The 20,646-nt window shown below is 44.9% G+C and overlaps 1 protein-coding gene across 3 annotated transcripts in view; it reads right to left on the bottom strand.

Annotated features, from left to right (window-relative positions):
• The window catches only part of col18a1a (collagen type XVIII alpha 1 chain a), a 291,702-nt gene that overhangs the window by 105,430 nt on the left and 165,626 nt on the right, over nucleotides 1-20,646 (bottom strand). For all 3 annotated transcript variants that reach the window (XM_063051689.1, XM_063051687.1, XM_063051688.1), the window contains one exon: nucleotides 13,819-14,360. In XM_063051689.1, the coding sequence (XP_062907759.1) occupies nucleotides 13,819-14,360 (542 nt within the window). The remainder of the gene's footprint in view (nucleotides 1-13,818; nucleotides 14,361-20,646) is intronic.

The raw sequence follows: 20,646 nt of genomic DNA, 5'->3' as shown, positions 1-20,646 counted from the left end.
ACCCACACTCACTCACCCCGACACCACCCACACTTACCTCAAAACCACACACACTCACCCCAACACCACACACCTCCACCCCAACACCACACACACTCACCCTGACACCACACACACACACTCACCCCGACACCACCCACACTCACCTCAAAACCACACACACTCACCCCAACACCACACACCTCCACCCCAACACGATACACACTCACCCCGACACCACACACACTCACCCCAACAGCACATACATCTTCTCCCAACACCCCCATCACAAAGTACCCCCTTACCCCGGCAACATTCCCCCCCATCAGACTGTACCTGCTCACCCCAAAATCATAGATTGGCCATCTTCCTCATCCCAGTTTACATTTAATGATATGAACTCATCTTGTTTGTCATTGCCTTAAATTTGCAACTTCCATCGTTACCTGTTGTTACTTATCGGACAGAGTATTTTCCCAAAAGTTTCAGCCAGGCAGCAATGCTAGGCACAGTATATAGTCGTGGCTATGCACCTCACTTCACCTCCAAATTACCCACCATTCACTTCAATGGCAGAGAACAACAGCGCTCGTGATCTCCATTTAGAACATGGCAAAATCGTAAAGGACAGCAGAAGGGGGAATTGTCAATTACTAGCCTCAGCACCCACTATCACCTAAAGCGGTGTTAAAACTCTATAACTGCAGGCTCTTGATGTAATCTTTTGCAAATATCCTTTCCTCACACCATGTGACAAGCTCTCCCCCACCCCCCCCCGCATCAGTCCCAAATTAAATAAAGACTATTTTCAGAAATTTTTTTGTTTATCAGGGGCCATCTTGCATTGTAATCTTGAAGTTGTCGTAACCTTCGTACTAACATGGCACAGGAGCTGGCCTTGCCACTTATCGGTCCATGCTAGCTCCATTCTCTCTCTCCTTATTCCCCCACATTGTTGGAACACAGACCCTTTCACACATACTCACCATCTGCCCTTTGACCTTCCTGGCAATGACTGACACTAATGGGTGATTTCCCAGGTTGATGAACCTCCCAGCTAGTCTCTGGGATGTGAGAGGAAACTAGAACACTTGATGGGAGGGACTGCAAGTGGACACACGGAGGATGTGCAAACTCCAAGTCAGATACAAGGACAGGGATTGAACTTGCAGCTCCCTCAGGCATCACTCAGTCTTGTAGTCACCGGTTGTGACGTCCTGTAAACACTCCAATGTGGGACCACACAACATCACATATCTCAGGGTAGGTTAGGAAATCACTAAATGAGATGCAATTGGTGTAATCCCTGAACCACCTACCTCAGTGTCAAAAAGGATTCTGTTTAAATTATAAACTGGGGACAGAAATAACACGATTGAATTTCAGCATTAACAAGGTCTATGTTTTTCTGCACTTAGTCTGTAAAATATATTTCAATGGAAGAATTTGAGATTCACAGCTGTTAAGTGCTGCAATATATCAGGGTGTCCTGATTCCTGAGCAACACTGCCAGGTCATGACCATTGTCCCACGGTTAGATTTTGCAATGAATGCATCCTCTCTCTTCTGCTTCTTTGTCTCCTGTCCAGACAGCACATGCCTGTCTCTCGCCTACAGACAGCTCGCTGACCATCGATTCTCCAAAAGCAATCATTCTTTAGAACATTAGCAAAGAACACAGCCCTCCAGAACAGCTGGATTTAGCTGTAAGCATACACTGTCATAATTGGGCCACATTCAAAGGAAAATGAACAGAAAGAAATTAGCGGCTGTCAGCTGATGAAGGACCCTGACAATCACAAGGATCAGGATAGTGGGAGTAGGGAGAAGAAAGTTCACTTGGCTTTGACTGGAGCAACTCATATGCTATTTATATACGAGTGAAGCTCAGACCACATGATGTTTTGCACAGCACTTTGGCCCTCTTCATTCTTGCTGTTGGAATCGCTTCATGGTGGCTCATGCTGAGCTTGCGTGTCCTGTCCTCAGCTGAGGCAGTTCTGTTGGCAAACAGTTAGTGTGGTTGGATTGTGCTTCTTAGCTGACTCACCTCTGCTAGGTTTTGTCTGTTTCTGTGCTGGAGAGAGGCAGGGAAGGAACAAGATGAAAGCAAGCAGCTTATGGGCTACAGCATCACTCTTCAGCTGTAAGCACGGGAGAATTCGTAAGGAACTGCTTTAAAGGGAAGAACGAGAGAAAAGCAGAAGAGGAAATCATTTCAGCACACTGTGTTTCTGTCAACAAACAATGGGAGCAACACCCCAGCTTGTTGACTAATCCCTTGTTTAAATGCAATGAGCCGGCCTGGTAGCTTAGGGGTTAGCGTAATGCCACGGCAGTACCAGCACCGCTGTCTGTAAGGTGTTTGTACGTTCTCCTCGTGACCGTGCGGGATTTCTCTGGGTGCTCTGGTCTCCTCGCACTTTACAAAGATGAACGGGTCAGTAGGTTAATTGGTCAAATGGGTGTAATTGGATGGCGCAGGGTCATTGGACTGAAAGAACGAGTTACTGTGCTCTATCTCTAAATAGATTACGTTGTTACTGTGTGCAATCCACTGCCCGCTCATCATTAACAGTACAGACAATTGCCCGACTGAACGGACCTTCACACAGAAGTTTTGTCTGAAGCCGTGGTTTCTCTCTGCCTGAGGCTGGATGGGCTGTGTGAATTTTGAGCTTCAGCACAGAACTGTTCACACAGACTCCCAGACATCCTACAGCCGACATTCCCAAAGCAATGGTTCTCTACTGAGCCACAAGTAAGACTTTTCGAGAGCGTGCACTGCAGGTGGTGAGGCTGTCTCACGTTTCCTGCAGGCCCGGTCCGATTCTGACCTCTCTGGTAGGAGTTGGCACGCTCTAGGATGGCGGAGCTACTGCCTCGTAGCTCCAGAGACCCAGGTTCAGTCCTGACCCCGGGCACTGTCTGTGAAGGGCTTTACATTCTCCCTGTGACTGCTTGGATTCCCTCCGGGTAGTTTGCTTTCCTCCCCGCATCTCATATACATGTGGGCTGCAGTGTAATTAGTCACCGTGAATTGCCCCTAGTGCTGTGGATGGGTGGCAGAACCTGGGGAGGGGTTGATGGGACTGTGAGAAGAATAAAATGGGATTGGTGGTCGATGGTCAGCAGAGATTGGAGGTGCTGAAGGGCCTGTTTCCTTGCTGTACGGGACAGCCTACGTGGATGGTAAGATGCCACTGGAAATCAGGATAGAGGGGCATCCATTTAAAACAGAGATGCAGAGTAATTTCTTCAGCCAGAGGGTGGTGAACTTGAAGAATTTGTTACACAGGCAGCTGTGGAGGCCAGGTCGTTGGGTGTATTTAAGGCTGAGATTGATAGGTTCTTGACTGGCCATGCACCAAAGGTTGCATGGAGTAGGGCTGAGGAAGGGAGAAAGAAAGGATCAGTCATGATTGAATGGCAGAGCAGACTCAATGGACCAAATGGCCTAATTCTGCCCCTATGTCTTATGGTCTTATGGAAATCCAGATTAGGTATTTCAGTATACAAGGGGATGTTAGTCAGTACTTCAACAGCACCAAGTATACACTTGGTAATGCCTTTGATGCACTGAAAAGCTGCAGGGTACTGTGTGGGAGCATTTTGGACCAGGTTACATCAGGACAAATCAGCAGAAGGAATCCAAAGCCAAACCTCTTATGGAGCACTTTAGAGAAAGGTGCAGAAGTTTCCCAGACATTGTGGACTACGGTGGAGTAAAGGAAATCGAGATGAATCAGAGGCCTGAATTAGGACTTCCAGAGGCCTTGAGCAAGGGTTTAAGGAAGCCCTGAGCGAGACTCTGAAGCAGGCCCTGACTGAGAGTTTAAGGACGCCTTGAGTGTCAAGTGAGCCTTTGAACAAAAGGTTATGTTTAAATATAAGACATTGCTGTACGTAATCTGGGAAGAATGATTACATTGAATGTGGACGAGGGTCCTCACCAAGGGTTTGGCTGCTTTTAATCACCATTCATGGATTTAATTGACAGGAACTTTGATTTCTTCCCTTACGTATCTTATTGCAAAGGACTGTGGTGGTCCTCATGCCCCGAGTTCTTCAAAAACGGACTTCAGCCTCTCCCATCTACCATGAGAGGCTGCAGATTCTCCTCTTGATACATTCCTGTGGCTAACCACCGCCAAAGGTCACACGCAAGACAGCTCCAAAAACAGAGGTGCAGCAGGATTGAACCTTTATTATCTGTTCCACTGGCCACGGAAAATTCAGCCACTGTAATACCTACTGAATGTTTTAAGGCACTCTTCAACTACAGGCAGTTAGCAGCACCAGTTAAATGGGGCCTAAGAAAACTTGATCTGTTATGCTACAAGAAGTCATATTGGGCGTTGAAATGAACATAGTTCCATGCTTGAGACTTAAGCTTTATAGGCTGGGGAGGTGACATCACGGTGCATTGATCTTAATGAGACATAAAGGATTCTTTGAAAAGGTCCCGTCTGACACCAGTGTCTCGGTGGAATTGGGAACGAGGTTTCTGTCTCAGCCTTTACCCTAGCCTGATTTACACCAGTGTGGGTCAATAGACACAGCCGAATAGCCAAAGGTGTGAGATTAGTGCAACACCACTTTAGGCACGTCCACCAATCCCTGTAACAACATCTCAACACAACAAAAGTAAATTTACTTCCATCGTGTCACCTTCAAGGAACTAAAGCACCAAACAAGCAAAATGCATGTGCTGCCTAGTTTTTATTATTTCAAGATAAGAAATCAGTGGCTCGAAAGCATTGCAGCTAGCCAATCAATGTACAGTGCCAGCTTGCCCCAATTCCCGCTGCTGCCTTAAGGAGATTGTACGTTCTCTCCGTGACCACGTGGGTTTCCCTGGGTGCTCTGGTTTCTTCTCACATTCTAAAGACGCACGGTTAGGGTTAGAGAGTTTTGGGCGCGCTATGTCGGGGCCAGAAGCATGCCCACACTTGCGGGCTGCCCAGCACAAACCCTGCTGATTTGATCTTATGCAAACGACACATTTCACTGTATGTTTTGATGTGTATCTGACAAATAAAGCTAAAGGTAATTTTTAATAAGGCTAAAGCTGATCTTCAAAGCTAACTTTTAGGGTTAGCATCTGAGGATTGGGATCACATGGTCTTCAACAGTGACAATTAGTCATTCTTTCTTCTGCAGAAAAGTTTTGTCCAGTTTTCCCATTAGCTGGTGGTGTATAGATTAGATGGCTTAGCTGGTGGGAAGATGTGGCAGTGCGCCTGGTAAAGCTACTGCCTCACCACGTCAGGGACCCAGGTTTGACCCTGACCTTAGGTTCAGTCTGTATGGAGTTTGTTCATTCTCCCTGGGGCCCTTATGAGTTTCTTCCCACGTCCTAAAGGCAGCAAGTGGTGTCGAGGTAGGTCGACCATGTTGAATGGCAGAGCAGGCTTGAGGGGCCGAACGGTCTAGTGAAGTGTAATGTGGGGGCAAATTGAAAAGGGTGATGAATACATGACTGAAGGTGTAGTATTTGAATGCAGGTAGTACATGGAATAAGGTAAGTGATTTTGTAGCACAGTTAGAGATTGGCAAGCATGACGTTGTGGGCATCATGAGACGTGGCTGAAAGAAGATCAGAGCTGGGAGCTTAACATCCAAGGATGCACCTTGTATTGAAAGGACAGGCAGGTAGGCAGAGGGGATGGGGTGACTCTGTTGGTAAAAAGTGAAGTCAAATCCTTAGAAAGAGGTGACATAGGATTGGAAGCTGTAGAATCCTTGTGAATAAAGTTAAAAAACTGAAAGGGTAAAAAGACCCCGATGAGAGCTATGTGCAGGCTCCGAAACAGTAGGTCAGGATGTGGGATATAAACTTCAATGGGAAATAGAAAAGGCACGTGATAAGGGAAGTGTTACAACAGTTACGGGGGATTTCAATATGCAGGTCATTCAATATTGAGAAAATCAGGTCGGTGCTGGATCTCAAGAAAGAGAATTTGTAAAAAGTCTCTGAGTTAGCTTTTTAGAGTGGCTTGTGGTTTAGCCCACCAGGGGAAAGGCAGTTCTGAACTAGGTGTTGTGTAATGAACCAGATTTGATAAGGGAGCTTTGGTAAAGGAACACTTGGGAGGCAGTGATCATAATAGGATTGAATTCATCCTGCAGTTTGAGAGGGAGAAGACAAAGACAGATGTATCAGTATTATAGGGGAGTAAAGCAGATTACAGAGGCATGAGAGAGGAGCTGGCCAAAGCTGACTGGAAGGGAACACTATCAAGGACGATGACAGAGCAGCAATGGCTAAAGTTTTTGGGGGCAATTCGGAAGGTGCAGGATGGATATATCTAGAACATAGAACATAGTAATCTACAGCACATTACAGGCCCTCCGGCCCACGATGTTGTGCTGACCACGTAACCTACTCTAGAAACTGCCTAAAATTACCCTACCACATAGCCCTCTATTTTTCTAAGCACCTCGTACCTATCTAAGAGTCTCATATAACCTGTAGTTAAAATAAATATACTTATATCTAAGACCCTATTGTATCCGTCGCCACCACCGTCGCCAGCAGTGCATTCCACGCACCCACCACTCGCTGTGTGAAAATCCCCCTGTACCTACTTCCAAGCACCTTAAAACTATGCGTTAGCCATTTCAGCCCTGGGAAAAAGCTTCTGGCTATCCACACAATCATTGCCTCTCATCATCTTCTACATCTCTATCAGTTCACCTCTCATCCTCTGTTGCTCCAAGGAGAAAAGGCCAAATTCATTCAACCTATTCTCATAAGAGGCATGCTCCCCAATCCAGGTGTGCCTTTTATGAGTCCATGGATATATTTAAGGCAGAAGTTGATAGTTTCCTGATTGGTCAGGGCATCAAAGGATATGGTGAGAAGGCAGGTGTATGGGGTTGAGTGGGATCCGGGATCAGCCATGATGGAATGGCAGAGCAGACTCGATGGGCTGAATGGCCTAATTCTGCTCCTATATTTTATGGTCTTATGGGATTCAACTATATGCCCCCCAATAGCCATCAGAAGGTGAAAGAATAGTTATGAAAACAGATTATGGAAATGTGTAGAAATAAAAAGGTTGTCATAGTAGATCAGAACTTCCTTAACACAAAATCCTTAGAATTGGACGCGATGTCTCAGTGCATTTAAGAGGGGTCCTTGAAACAGGATGTGAAGAGTCTAACTAAAGAAGAGAACATACTGGACCTGGTCCTGGGAAATGAAGTAGGCCAGCTGTTAGAATTGGGAATGGGTGATCTCTTTGGGAATACTGATCACAACCAATTATGTTTCAAGATAGTTATAAGTAAGGATATAAGCAGATCCCACTGGAAAGTGCCAAGTTGCTGATAAAAGGGAAAGTATGGCAGGATAAGACAGAAGCCGCTACTGTTGCACAAATCTGCTTCTGACATTTGGGAACAATTTAAGACCAGCTGATCAGGAGTATGTTCAAGTAAGAAGCACAAGGATGATAAGGTAAGGGAACCTTGGAAGACCCAAGAAGTCCTAAATTTAGTCATGTAGAAAAAGGAATTGTATGTAAGGTTTTGTAACCTGAATTCATACTGGCCCCTTGTGGAATACAAATGTAGGAGGGAAGTGCTCAAGCAGGTGATTGGTAGGGAGAAAAGCATCCGTGGTGACGAGGATCAAGGAGAATCCCAAGGCACTTCATACTCACATTGAGAAAAAGAAGATAACTCAAGTGACGGTAGGTCTACTCAAGGTTAAAGGAGAGAATGTGTGCTTGGAGTCAGAGCAAGTGGCTGAGGTATCACATGAGTACTAAGGCTTGGTACTTAGTGAGGAGAAGGTTTTGGAGGAGACTGAGGAGAAAGTTTTGGAGGAGAGTGAGGAAAAGGTTTTGGAGGAAAGTGAAAGCAGAGTGAGGCTTGCTGAAGTGCTGGGACATTTGGAGATTAAGGACGAGGTAGTGCTAGATCTTCTGAATTCCCAGGACCCGATGGCAATAATCCCAAAATAACAAAAGAAGTATGTGAGGAGACAGCCAGTGAGCCTCATGTCAGTGGTAGGGAGGCTATCGAGATGATACTGAGGGAGAGGACTCATATGCATTTAGAAAGATATGGCCTGCTTAGGGACAGTCAGCATGGCTTTTTGTGGGGCATGTCATGCCTTACAATCTTGATTAAATATCCTGAGGGAGTGACAAAGGTGTTTGATGAGGATAAGGAAGTGGACATTATCAACATGGACTTTAGTGAGGCATTTGATGAGGTCCCTTGTGGTAGGTTGATTCAGTGTGAATTGCAAGTTTGGATTTGGAAATAGATTTCCCATGGAAGAGAGTAGGGGTGCAAAGCTATTAGTCTGGCTGGAGGTCATAGAAACACAGAAACCCTACAGCACAATACAGGACCTTCAGCCCACAAAGTTGTGCCGAACATGTCCCTACCTTAGAAATTACTAGGCTTACCCATACCCATACCTTCCCTACCCATAGCCCTCTATTTTTCTAAGCTCCATGTACCTATCCAAAAGTCTCTTAAAAGACCCTATCGTATCTGCCTCCACCACTGTTGCCAGCAGCCACATTTCACACACTCACCACTCTGCGTAAAAAACTTGCCCCGACATCTCCTCTGTACCTACTCCCCAGCACCTTAAACCTGTGTCCTCTTGTGGCAACCATTTCAGCCCTGGGAAAAAGCATCTGACTATCCACACGATCAATGCCTCTCATTATCTTATACATATCTATCAGGTCACCTCTCATCTTCTGTCGCTCCAAGGAGAAAAGGCCAAGTTCACTCAACCTGTTTTCATGAGGCATGCTCCCCAATCCAGGCAACATCCTTGTAAATCTCCTCTGCACCCTTCCTATGGCTTCCACATCCTTCCTGTACTGAGGCGACCAGAACTGAGCACAGTACTCCAAGTGGGGTCTGACCAGGGTCCTATAGTCTGTAGTGTTCCACAAGGATTGGTGCTGGAACCTCTGTGCTTCTGATGCATACAATATCAATGATTTGGATGAGAATATAGATAGCTAGATTAGCAAGTATGTGGGTGAGAACAAGACTGGTGGAATTGTGGACAGTGTTAAGGACTATCAAAGGATACAGTGGGTACAGTTACAGACATGGGCAGATAGAGTTTAATCCAGGCAAGTTTGAGGTGTTGAACTTTGGGAGATAAAATGATATGAGGAAGTATACAGTTAATGATAAACCCCTTAACAGCAATTGGGTACAAAGGGATCTTGGGTACATCCATAGTTCACTGGTAAAGGCTACACAATTGGATAAGGTGGTAAAGGAGGCATATGGTAAACTTGGCTCCAATGGTATAGGCACTGAACTTAAGAGTAGGGAAATCATGCTACAGCTATATAAAACTTTTATAGCCAGCCTGCATTTGGGAGTTCTTGGGCAGTTCTGGTTGCCCCATTATAAGAAGGTTGTTGAGAGGGTGCATACCAGGATGCTGCCTGGATTAGAGGGTCTGAACTATAAAGCAAGGTCAGACAAATCTGGGTCGTACTCTCTGGGGTGTGAGAGGCTAAGGGGAGATCTGATAGAGGTTTTTAAGGTTATGAATGGCTTAGATTGAATAGACTGTCAGAATCTTTTCCCTAACTTAGAAATTTAAAAAACCAGAGGACATACTTTTAATGTTAGATTGGTTGGGGGCGGAGGGGAGTATAAAGGAGTCAGTTTTTTTACACTGAGACTGGTTGGAGCCTGGAACAGGCTACCAGAGGTAATAGTGGAAACAGGCAGTTTTGTGCACTTAACAGGCTTTTAGAGGAAACATGGATATGAAAGGAACTGGATAATTCAAGGGTAGAGATATTCAGTATAAATTGGGCACATCATTGTGGGCTGAATTTCTGTCCATTTGTGTGACATCCGCTCTAGATCTCTAGATTTCCCATGCCGCTTATTGTCTCCCTTTGTCTTACGGTGGTTTCAATAACAAGCACACGGTGCATTCTAGCAATGTTTCACTGAATTTACTCAGCTCATATGGAGAGAACCCCTTATCCTTTATTTTGATGCTTTCTTCATGCACCTATCTCTGCCACTAACCAAACTGGTTTGTGTCATATATATCCTGTTGCATCTCCTACCCTGTTATGAGGACTTTGGTGAGACCACTTTGGAGCACTCTGTACAATCTTGGTGTCCTTGTTTAAGGAAGAATTTTAATATGTTGGAAAGAGATCACAGAAAATTTAGTAGACAATACCTAGAATAATTTATGAGGACAGGTTAGACAGGCTAGGTATATGTACCCCCTCCCTCGTTTTTACTCGAGAGATTGAAGCACCTGATATCCTGAGTGGTCTTGACCAGATGGATGTGGAAAGCATGAAAGGGAGAATCTAGGACATATGCCCATTGTTTAAGAAATTAGAGGTAGTCCATTTTAAGATAAAAAGAGAGATAAATCTCTATCTTTAAAATTCACCGATATTCACCACAACATCCAGGACAACTCCTCTTCTCATTACCAGCATCAAGGAGGAGGTACAACAGCCTTAAGCCACACACTCAGTATTTCAGGAACATCTTCTTCTCCTCTGCCACCAGCTTTCTGAACAGACAATGAACACTACCTCATTATTTTGCTTCCTTCTTACACCACTTTTTCAGAATCAAAATCAGGTTTAATATCACCGATATATGTTGTGAAATTTGTTAACTTAGTGGCAACATTACAAGGAAATACACAATTATACAGAGAAAAAAAACAAGCAAATCAATTACAGTAAGTGTATGTATATATATATATATATATATATGACTAAATAGTTAAATTTTAAAAAGTGCGAAAACAGAAATAATAAAAAAGTGAGGCAGTGTTTGTGGGTTCATTGCCCTTTTAGCAATATAATTATAAGATATATATTTCTTATTATAAACTATAGTAGTTTTAATAGCAGGAGGAAAGAAGCTGTTTCTGAATCACTGAGTGTGTGCCTTCAGTCTTCTGTACCTCTTTCCTGATGGTAACAGTGAGAAAAGGGCATGCCCTGGGTGCTGGGGGTCCTTAATAATGGACACTGCTTTTCTGAGGCACCGTTCCTTGAAGATGTCTTGGGTACTACGGCGGCTAGTACCCATGATTGAGCTGACTAATTTTACAATTTTCTCTAGCTTCTTTCGGGTCAGTACCTCCAGATGAACTCCTGTCTTTTTGTGTGTTTTCCCCCTAGCCATCAGTCTGTGGTTTTATATTGCCATGTGCTCATTTGTTTTCATGCCCCGTGTGCTCCTGTCCCCGCTCCTGCTCTACTCTGGCCCCTGTATTACTGAGTATTCCACCTCTCACCTGTTTCTCATTATTACCTGTTTTGCTGCCACTTCTGTCTCATTGTGCTCCACCTATCATCTGCCTCTCTGTTTATTGCTCAGTGTATTTTAGTCCTGCGTTTTCACCAGATTGTGCCAGTTAGCTTTCCTGAGCCTTTCCAGCATTTGTATCTGAACTCTGTCCATCTGAATATCGACTCTGCCTTTTTCCTGATTCTGGTTTTTGGATTTTTCTGGAACTTTTGATCTCTGCCTGAACTTTGACACTGACTTTGTTGCCCCTCTGGATTTGCTATTCAGTAAATATCACAGTGAGCATTGTACTTGGTCTGCGATTGGGTCCCTGCTTCAGTGCCCTGACATTTCGATCTTGGGCAGTAGCACCCCCCCCGTCATACCAGACAGTGATACAGCCTGTCAGAATACTCTCTACAGTACATTCTTAGAAGCTTTTTGAGTGTTTTAGGTGACAAGCCAAATCTCCTCAAACTCCTAATGTAACATAGCTGCTGTCTATATTTCTTATTATAACCTATAGTTATTATAAATATAGTTAAGATAAATCAATTGCACAGTAGTCCTGCCACAAAAGAATAAATTTCACAACATATGCCAGCAATAATAAACCTGATTCTGAATAAGAGTTGAAGGTTTACTTGAGATAAACGTGAACCCAGAGTTATAGACACAAGGGGATGAGTGGCCTCCCTCCTGCACTTAATTTGTCCATATCTATTGTACATGCTCCCAGGATTTGTGTGACTACTCTGCTTCTTCGTAAAGAAACAGGAAAAAGTTCAGATCATCCCTACCCCTGAGATGATTGGGAGCATCGGCTGCACTTCAACTGGTATTACCCCTCATCTTCAAGACAGAAAGTCATGGCTTCAGGTCCCATTTCAGAGTCTTAAACCCATAATCCATCATGGTTAGTGCATTCCCTTGGTTTTATGGCTGTGGGCTTGTTTTATAGCAAGTTACGGGTCTTGGCATTAGCTGTAGATGAGCAAAGGGAGTTCTCTCCAACCCTGGCCAACGTATATCCCTCGGCAGACACCAGGAAGACATGTTCTTTCTTAAGTATCATTATCCTGTCTTTGGGTCTTGCACTGCACCAGTTTTTTTCCCAAATTATGACAGTAACTTCTCTTCAGAAGTGCATAAATGATTGCAAAGTGCTTTAGGGAGTCCTTCACTCACAATGACTGCTATCTAAATGCAAGTATTTCTATTGCATAAATTGGTGTGCATTCCAAAACAGAGAAATAATTGTTTTTTAAACACCAGCCACTTTTCTGAAAAATATTGCTGTCAAACATTCTTTGTTACTATCTTCACACTGCAAGAGGAAGACAAAGGTGCCCCTGTCAGGGGTAACTTGAGCTCTCCCACAGTAAATATAGCCACGGTCTCAATTACATGCCAAAGGAACACATCTGTAACTTGGTTTCATCCGTGAACCAATGAAATATGACAAGCATGACCACATCATACTCCAATCACTCAGCAGTCTACAGAATGCCCTTGGCTAATTGTGATCCATTTAAGGCAGTCTTATTTGAATTCTTTGATGCTCAATGAAAGGAGCTCTTATCTCTGGGAAAGTGGTGACCTCAAACAGAGGTCTCTAAAGTTATGAAGGATCTTGGTGATGGCAAATTTGGAGAAGAGGCACAATGACGCACATATAGAGCAGTTGCCTCCTGTCTCACAGCTCTAGAGACCCAGGTTCAGTCCTGGTTTCAAGTGCTCTCTGGGGCTGAGAGGAAAATTGGATCAGCCATGATGAAATGGCAGTGTAGACTTGATGGGCCAAATGGCCTAATCCTGCTTCTATGGTCTTATGCAGTAGAGTTTGCACGTTCTGCCTGTGACTGTGATGCTCTAGTTTTCTTCCACATCATTCTTGATTCGACATATCCCTTTGCCACCTTCTCATTGACTGAAAACAACTTGTTTAGCACACGGAACTGCCCCTATGGCCCACGGTGCTATGCCGAACTAATTAAACTTGTAATTAAACACCTAACTAATCTCATCCCTTGTAGCCACTCAAGGTCTTTGGCCATTCATGTGCCAATCGAACAGTCTCTTAAATGTTTCTGTTTGTGTTTGTTTCCACTACCATTAATGGCAGTGCATTCCAGGCCCCCACAATCTTGTATATAAAAAAAATTGCCCCACACATTTCATTTGAACTTGCTCCTTCTCACCTTAAATACATCTACTCTAGAGAGAAGAGAGAAAAATACCTTCTGCCGGCTCTATTTATACTTTCAATCTACTCTCATAATCTTATAAATTTCCATCAGGTCTCTCCTCAGCTGCAGAGGAAACAAACCAAGTTTGTCCTATTTCCCCTTATAGTCCATGTTTACTTTCTTTCTCAGTTTAGATGGAGGATCTTTACTCTGAAATGGAGATTGTCTGCCTCTCCACAGAAGCTGCCTGACCTGTTGAGCATTTCCAGTATTTTCTGTTTTGCATTTTAAATATCAGCAAAGAAGTAGTAGGCCAAGCAGCCTGATTTGTACTGTAAGTCCTCAGGCACATCACACACAGAGCTCTTACCAAGAACTTATCTGGATCTGCACCACCAGCCAAGGCGACAAAGACGCCAGAGGACTCATCAAGCTCCATTTCATCTGGAGACCTTTCAAAGCGTTGACTCATGGGCGGCTCGCAGCCATAGTAGAAGGAGACGATGTCATCTTTCACGCTGATGGAAAACTTGGTCCACTTATTGGTCAGCTTCGGCACCCAGAAAGAGGCAGCCTCATAGGACTGCTCCGATCCCGGCTCCGTGTAATAGAAAATTATTCTCTGGCGTTCATTCTCAACCGCTGAGAGCTTAACTCCAACGTAGATGATGGTCTGCTTGGCGTTTGTGATGGCAAAGAGGACACCACTCTTCGTGGACATCGGCATTATCGAGAAGAAGAGGGAGAAGTCACGGAAGAAAGGATTTTGGAAGTGGGCTCTGGCCTGTTGGCCAGTGTTCACATCTGGACCAAACTTGTAGGATGGGTTCAGGTCAGCATCGTACACCACAGCTATCTGCTGAGGAGGAGGGTCTCCTATCAACTGGAGCAGGGACACGGTGTGGTCATCATCTACAGAAGAAGAAAAAAAGAGAAAAGGAGCTGGATTTACTAACCAAAGATTACCAAACCATCAAGACCAAGGCAAGCCAGTCTTCTCAACACTGACTCCCCCCGCCCCCCCCCACCACCACAATAATAAAGCTATAGGAATACTGTCTCTCATGGATGCCAGCACTCACTGTGGTGAACTGCAGCAGTGGATGGTTATTGGCAGGAGAAAACACTCTCTTCTGTCAATGCATTCACCAATATACTTTACATCAGAGATTCCTGGGCACTGAGAATTATCAGGAGCCTCAAGCAAGTTTCCTAAACATGAGCCTTGTATAATGGAGACTAATGCCATTCACTCCCATCCAATCTGAAACCAGTCATTTCTGCACCAATCACTTAAAACAGAGACACAGAAATTTCTTCTTTCAGAACGGCGATGAATCTCTGATATGCTTTGCCCCAGAGAGGTGTGCAGGCTTGGTCATTGGAAATATTTGGTGGTGCTGGTGGTAAGCAAATAATTGAAAGCTGAGGTGATTGAGCTCAGTAGGGATCTGGTGTAGTGAACGAGCTGAGAGCCTGGGATAGGTTAGCCATGATCATAATGATTGGCAGAGCATGGCGGGCCTGAGAAGCCTGGTGGCCTATTCCTGCTCCTTTATTATGTTCAATGCACAGAGCGAAGCCCCAAGTCAGATATAAAGACACAGCTCCGAGGAAATAGACCCAATTTCAAACCACAGTGACCATACAGAGTTCCACTCATCTATCCAGCTCACTCTTCCTCTCTCACACACACACTGGTTCTGCAAATCTGTCATTCACCACCAAACTCAATTAATTAGGTCATATTTTAAAATAATTACATAATTTTGATAAGTATGCACTGCAAATTATTGGAGAGCTCCATTTCCCACTTAACTGGTGACACATCCTCCCTTTACACCCAAGTCCATTCCTCAGGTGCCTTCCCTCTATATAGCTGCTGCCCTCATCACATCCAAGAAGAATTTCTCTTCCTCTGCTCCTGCAGACTATTGTCTGCACCTTTGCTTCCCAAAGTTCCACCAAGACGCTCTCCTCTCCCTGACTTCCCAATTAGGTTTCCAGCTCCAAGAAGGCTCCAGTCAAAGTTGCAGAGAGCATCCTGTGTGCCCATGGACAGGACAAGTGCCCCTTTTTCACTGCCCAGCAGTTTGCCACTGGCTTGCAGAAATCCCCTCCTGTCAGGTAGACTTCAGCCAACACATCTTTGACAAAGATTGAAGACTCGTGCACTGAGGCCTGGCTCACGCCTGTTCAGATACATTGTACAAAGCTAAATGTTGCGACATACGGGACAGCAGAGCTTCACTTCCAGGTGAGCTCAATGCTGGCTTTGACCACCAGAACAGGGAGGCCCCATGTCTCCCGATGATCTCTTGGACTCAGCGTCTGAAGCTGACATGCGGGCTGCATTCAAGAGGGTGAATCCAAGGAAAGCATTCAGTCCAGATGGAGAACCTGCCTGAGTACTGATGAAGACCTGAGCTGACCAAATGGCTGGTGTATTCACAGATATCTTCAGCCTCTCACTCCAGCATTGTGTGGTACCCACATGCTTCAAGCAATCTTCAATCATACTGGTACCCGAGAAGAGCATAGTAACCTGTTTCATTGATTATCCCCCAGTGGCACTTACATCCACAGTGACAAGGTACTTTGAGAGGCTGGTGTTGACGCATATCAGCTCCTGTCTGAGTGGCAACTTGGATCCGCTCCAATTCGCCTACCCAAGCAAAAGATCTACAAGCAGATGCCATTGGCTCTTCACACAACCCTGGAAAATCTGGACAGCAAAGATGCATACTCAGGATGCTCTTTATTGAGTACAGCTCAGCATTTAATACCATCATCCCCTCAAAACGAATCAGTAAACTCCAAGACCTTGGCTTCAATACTGCCTTGTACAATTGGATCCTCACTTGTAGATCCCAGTGAGTTTGGATGTGTGCTTAGCCCCCTGCTCTACTTGCTTTACACCTGCAACTGTGTGGCTAAGTACAGCTCCAACACCATATACAGGTTCGCTGATGACACCACTGTTGTGAGCTGTATCAAAGGTGATGATGAACCAGCAGACAGGAGGGAGATGGAAAATCTGGCCGAGTGGTGTAATAACAACAACTTCTCACTCAATGTCAATGAGACCAAGAAACTGTTTGTGAACTTCAGGAGAGGGAAACCAGAGGTCCATGAGCCAATAATCATGGGAGGATCAGAGGTGGGGAGGGTCAGAAATTTAAATTCTTAGGTGTCACTATCTCAGAGGACATGTCTTGGACCCATGATATATAATCATAAAGAAAGCACAACAGTGCCTCTATTTCCTCAGAAGTCTGTGGAGATTCAGCATGTCATCAAAAACCTTGGCAAACTTCTATAGATGTGTGGTGGTAAGTGTGCTGACTGGTTGCTTTATGGCCTGGTATTGGAACACCAATGCGTTTGAGCAGAAGATCCTACAAAAGGAAGTGGTTTTGGCCCAGTACATCATGGGTAAGACCCTCCCAACCATTCAGCACATCTACTTGTAACGTTGATGTAGAAAAGCAGCATCCATTAAAGATCCTCAACACCCAGGCCATGCTCTCTTCTCGCTGCTGCCATCAGGTAGAAGGTACATGCCTCAGGACTTGCACCACCAGGTTCAAGAACAGTTACTACCCCACAGAAAAAGAATCTCAGGGTTGTATGTTGTGACATGTAGGTACTCTGATAATAAATCTTACTTTGAATTTTGCTCATGGTGGAGAAGGCTGAGGTTTTTCCTGTGATTGATGGCTGGATTCATTTGGAGTGAGTGGACCACGTGATTAGCATTGCATCCATTGGTCCTCCCTCCAATAGTCCCGGTCGGGGTTTTGGGGCGGGAGGGGGAGGAAGAAAGAGAAAAAGAGAAAGTGAGATAGGAGGAGAGAGCAAGAGAGACAGAGAAAGAGAAAAAGAATAAGAAAAAGAGAGAGAGAGAGAGAGAGAACAAACTATCAGTCGTGGTCTATGTTCAGAAGCTTCTGGTGACCTATCCTGAACATCAAGTGTGGAAGGTCAGAACTGGAGTGGCGTTAGGAAAGAAGAAAGCTTTTTCCACACCGTCCACTTTCCTCACTCCACATCTGGCTGAACATCACCGGATAATTAGATTGAGAAAGATTGTTTAACCAGTTTTGTCCTTCCAGAAAGAAGCCTCTGCATTCTGTCCGCTGTGGCATCCAACTGTTTACTAAATGGCCACGTTTATTTCTCCATCGGGGAGTCCAGTACATGTGCACACACACCACTGCATGCATAAACATGCCATTGCAAGCGGACAGATAAACAGGAATGAATTACATGCATACTGTTTAAAAAATAAGATAATTCAATTAATCAACATCTAAACAACCTCTGAAGTGGAACAGTCTGATGTACTCAGCTAACCTCAATCCATCAGTACTTCATCACATTTTGTTACCCAGTGACAGCAATATCCAGTTATCGGCTTAAAGCTTTTAGACAGTGGCTTTGAAGGGTTTCTGTGTACATTCACATTAAAGACTATCTGAAAAATACAGAAAACTAAAACCTCTTAACAATAATCCCTTCATCATGAACAACTGGGCAACTGTGCTATAGTTTGAGTGTACTGGGCCACTGATAAAGCTCAACTTCCATGTCATGAGGTCTAATGCAAGATAATTTCCAAAAATTATTCACTGCTGGGATGAGGTTCTGGAGACTAAGTTCAGGACTGATTTTAAGCTGCTTTGGTTCAGACACCTCGTGGTGTCTTGAAGTTCTTCAGAACAGTACTCAAATTACTCAGATCTTTGGAGAAATCTCTCCACTCATTCCTTTTAAGTGGCATAGCAAAGCCATGGTTGTAAAGCACAGTAAAAGGCCCTTCGGCCCACTGTGTCCATGCTGAACTGCACCTACTCACATTAATCTCATTTACCCGATTGTCCGGAGCTTGGTCCAAATTCTAATTTTAATGGGAATGAGCAACAGAAAAGACCTGCAGATGAGTAAACATTTCCGTGAAGGCTGGAAGCGGGAGAAATGGAGAGGAGAATATTAAAAAAAAATCTACAGACGCTGGAAGTTTGAAATAAAAACAGAAAATGCTGGAAACGTTCAGTAGGCCAAGCAGCGTCTGTGAAGAGAGAAACTGAGTTCATGTTTCAGCTCAAAGATTTTCATCAGCACCAAGTGGAGATGGGACCCTGTCTAGTATCCACTGTCACCACCCCCCCCCCCGCCCCATGCCTATCAGCCCACTGAGATACATAACTAGAGATTACTAGATTACTGCTACACCTGGACCACAGTATAAAGCAGTGGGCCTCAGTCCATTGACTCCAGTGCACTGTTTTGCCCAGGTGATGCCTGGGAATCAGGTGTGTAGCGGGGAGGGGGTCAGGGGTACAGATGACTCACTGAGTGCTGCAACAGTGTCCCATAAAGGTAAAGTTGCGAGCCACTGGTCTGGGGCAAAGGGAGAGCTGGGTGGACTGAAGTGTGAAGCCCGTACCTAGTAGGGCAGCTACAGTCTCATCGCTGTCACTGTGTTGGAGGACAGAAACAGCAGGAGGCTTTTCACAGAGATGGAGGTCAATTCTGCTCCATTGACCCACCTTTCCTTTGCCACGCCTGCCAGACAGAAATCCAACACAACAGCTGCGGAGATCTCAAAGCAGCAGTGCTTTTGTGGGGAAAGCTGCAGATTTCCACTGTTTTGTCTGAGAGGAACTTTGCTCTGGCACAGCTAGGCCCAAATGGGTTCTATGCCTTTTTGTCCTAGAGTCACAGAGTCTCCTACCTCCAACCTTTCCAATGCATTCCTCACAACAAGGGGAGAGACTGCGAACAGCAACAAACCTTTATAGCTTTCAGAGATGTCAAGAGCTCTTGAAGTAGACAAACAGCACAGAAACAGGCCCTTTGGCCCAACAAGTCCATGCAAACCATCAACCACACACTGACACTCATCCTTCATTCATCTGATTTTCTTAATCTGTCCACCTTCCCATCAACTCCTATTCACTCCTACCACTCATTTTCACACCAATTAACCCTGCAGCCCACAGGTCTTTGGGCTTGTGGGAGAGCACCCAAGCTAAACCCACACAGTCACAGGGAGAATGTGCAGACTTCACACAGCTGGCACCCAAGTCAGGTTGAACGCGGGTCTCTGGCACTGTGAAGTAGCAACTCTACCAGCAGCATTGCTATTGTTTACAATCACACAAGGATTTGTATGGCAAGGTCTTTAAAAGCCATGCAGTGAAGACTGGATAATCAGTTTCAGTTTTGAGGGATAAGTATTGGATAGGTCTCTGCGGGAAAATTCCTCTGCTTTTCTTCGAAGTGGTGTGTTTGAGAGGAAGGGAGCAACCTGGTGGCCACACTTTTGTACTACGGCAGAGAGTCGGCCCAGACCAACTGCGAGAATCGTGACACCCTCATAGGCACAAGTGACACTAACTCAACCATGTTTGGGAAAACAAGGAAATGGAGAGACACGGAACCTCTCAATCAAACAAAAAAAAATGAAGATGCTGGAAATTGGAAACAAGACCAGCGAACTGCTAGGCACAGTCAGCATCCCTGGAGAGAGAAACAGAATTACGTGTCCCCAAACCAAAATTATCTCTGTTTCTCGTTTCACAGATGCTACTTGACATGCTGCATCCTTCATGATTTTGCTCCAGTTCCAGCATACGCAGCCTCGTATCTGTAAACTTCCCAATACGTCCTTCAACCGCAAGGTCACCTGCTAATGACTAGGGCAGTAACTCATTAGCCTTCACCGTGCACACAACCTAGGGACAGGCAGATCAATCCCATGGTACCCTGGCATCAGAAATCTGTGCGGGTACATGCCAAGCAACATCAACGTAGGCAAACAATATTCAACTGTGTGCATATCCATTTCTTCTGACTTTTGCCAAAAAAAATCAATATGGATTATAGATTGTATGGGACAATTTTGGTCCAAAGGAAAGTTAAAGCTACAAAAGAAAGTGTTAAACGAGGAAAGAGGGAAATGGAGAGGAAGGAAAAGAGGGGTGAGGTATAGGTTTGGGAAGGATGGAAAAGGGGGAGAGAGGAGTAGGATGAGGGAAGAGGGAGAAGGAGAAGGAAGAGGGGTGGAGGGAGAGCAAAGTGTGGATTGGAGGTGGGAGAGAGAATGTGAAAAGGGAAGAGAGGGAGGAGAGAGAATGAATCAGAGATGGAGAGAGGGTGAGAGAGAGGAGTACAGTAGAAATCTGGATATACA

Source organism: Mobula hypostoma, chromosome 6 (genome assembly GCF_963921235.1).
Source record: "Mobula hypostoma chromosome 6, sMobHyp1.1, whole genome shotgun sequence".
NCBI lineage: Eukaryota > Metazoa > Chordata > Chondrichthyes > Myliobatiformes > Myliobatidae > Mobula > Mobula hypostoma.
The sequence above is the reverse complement of the archived record's forward strand: the minus strand, read 5'-3'. Positions and strand labels throughout refer to the sequence as shown.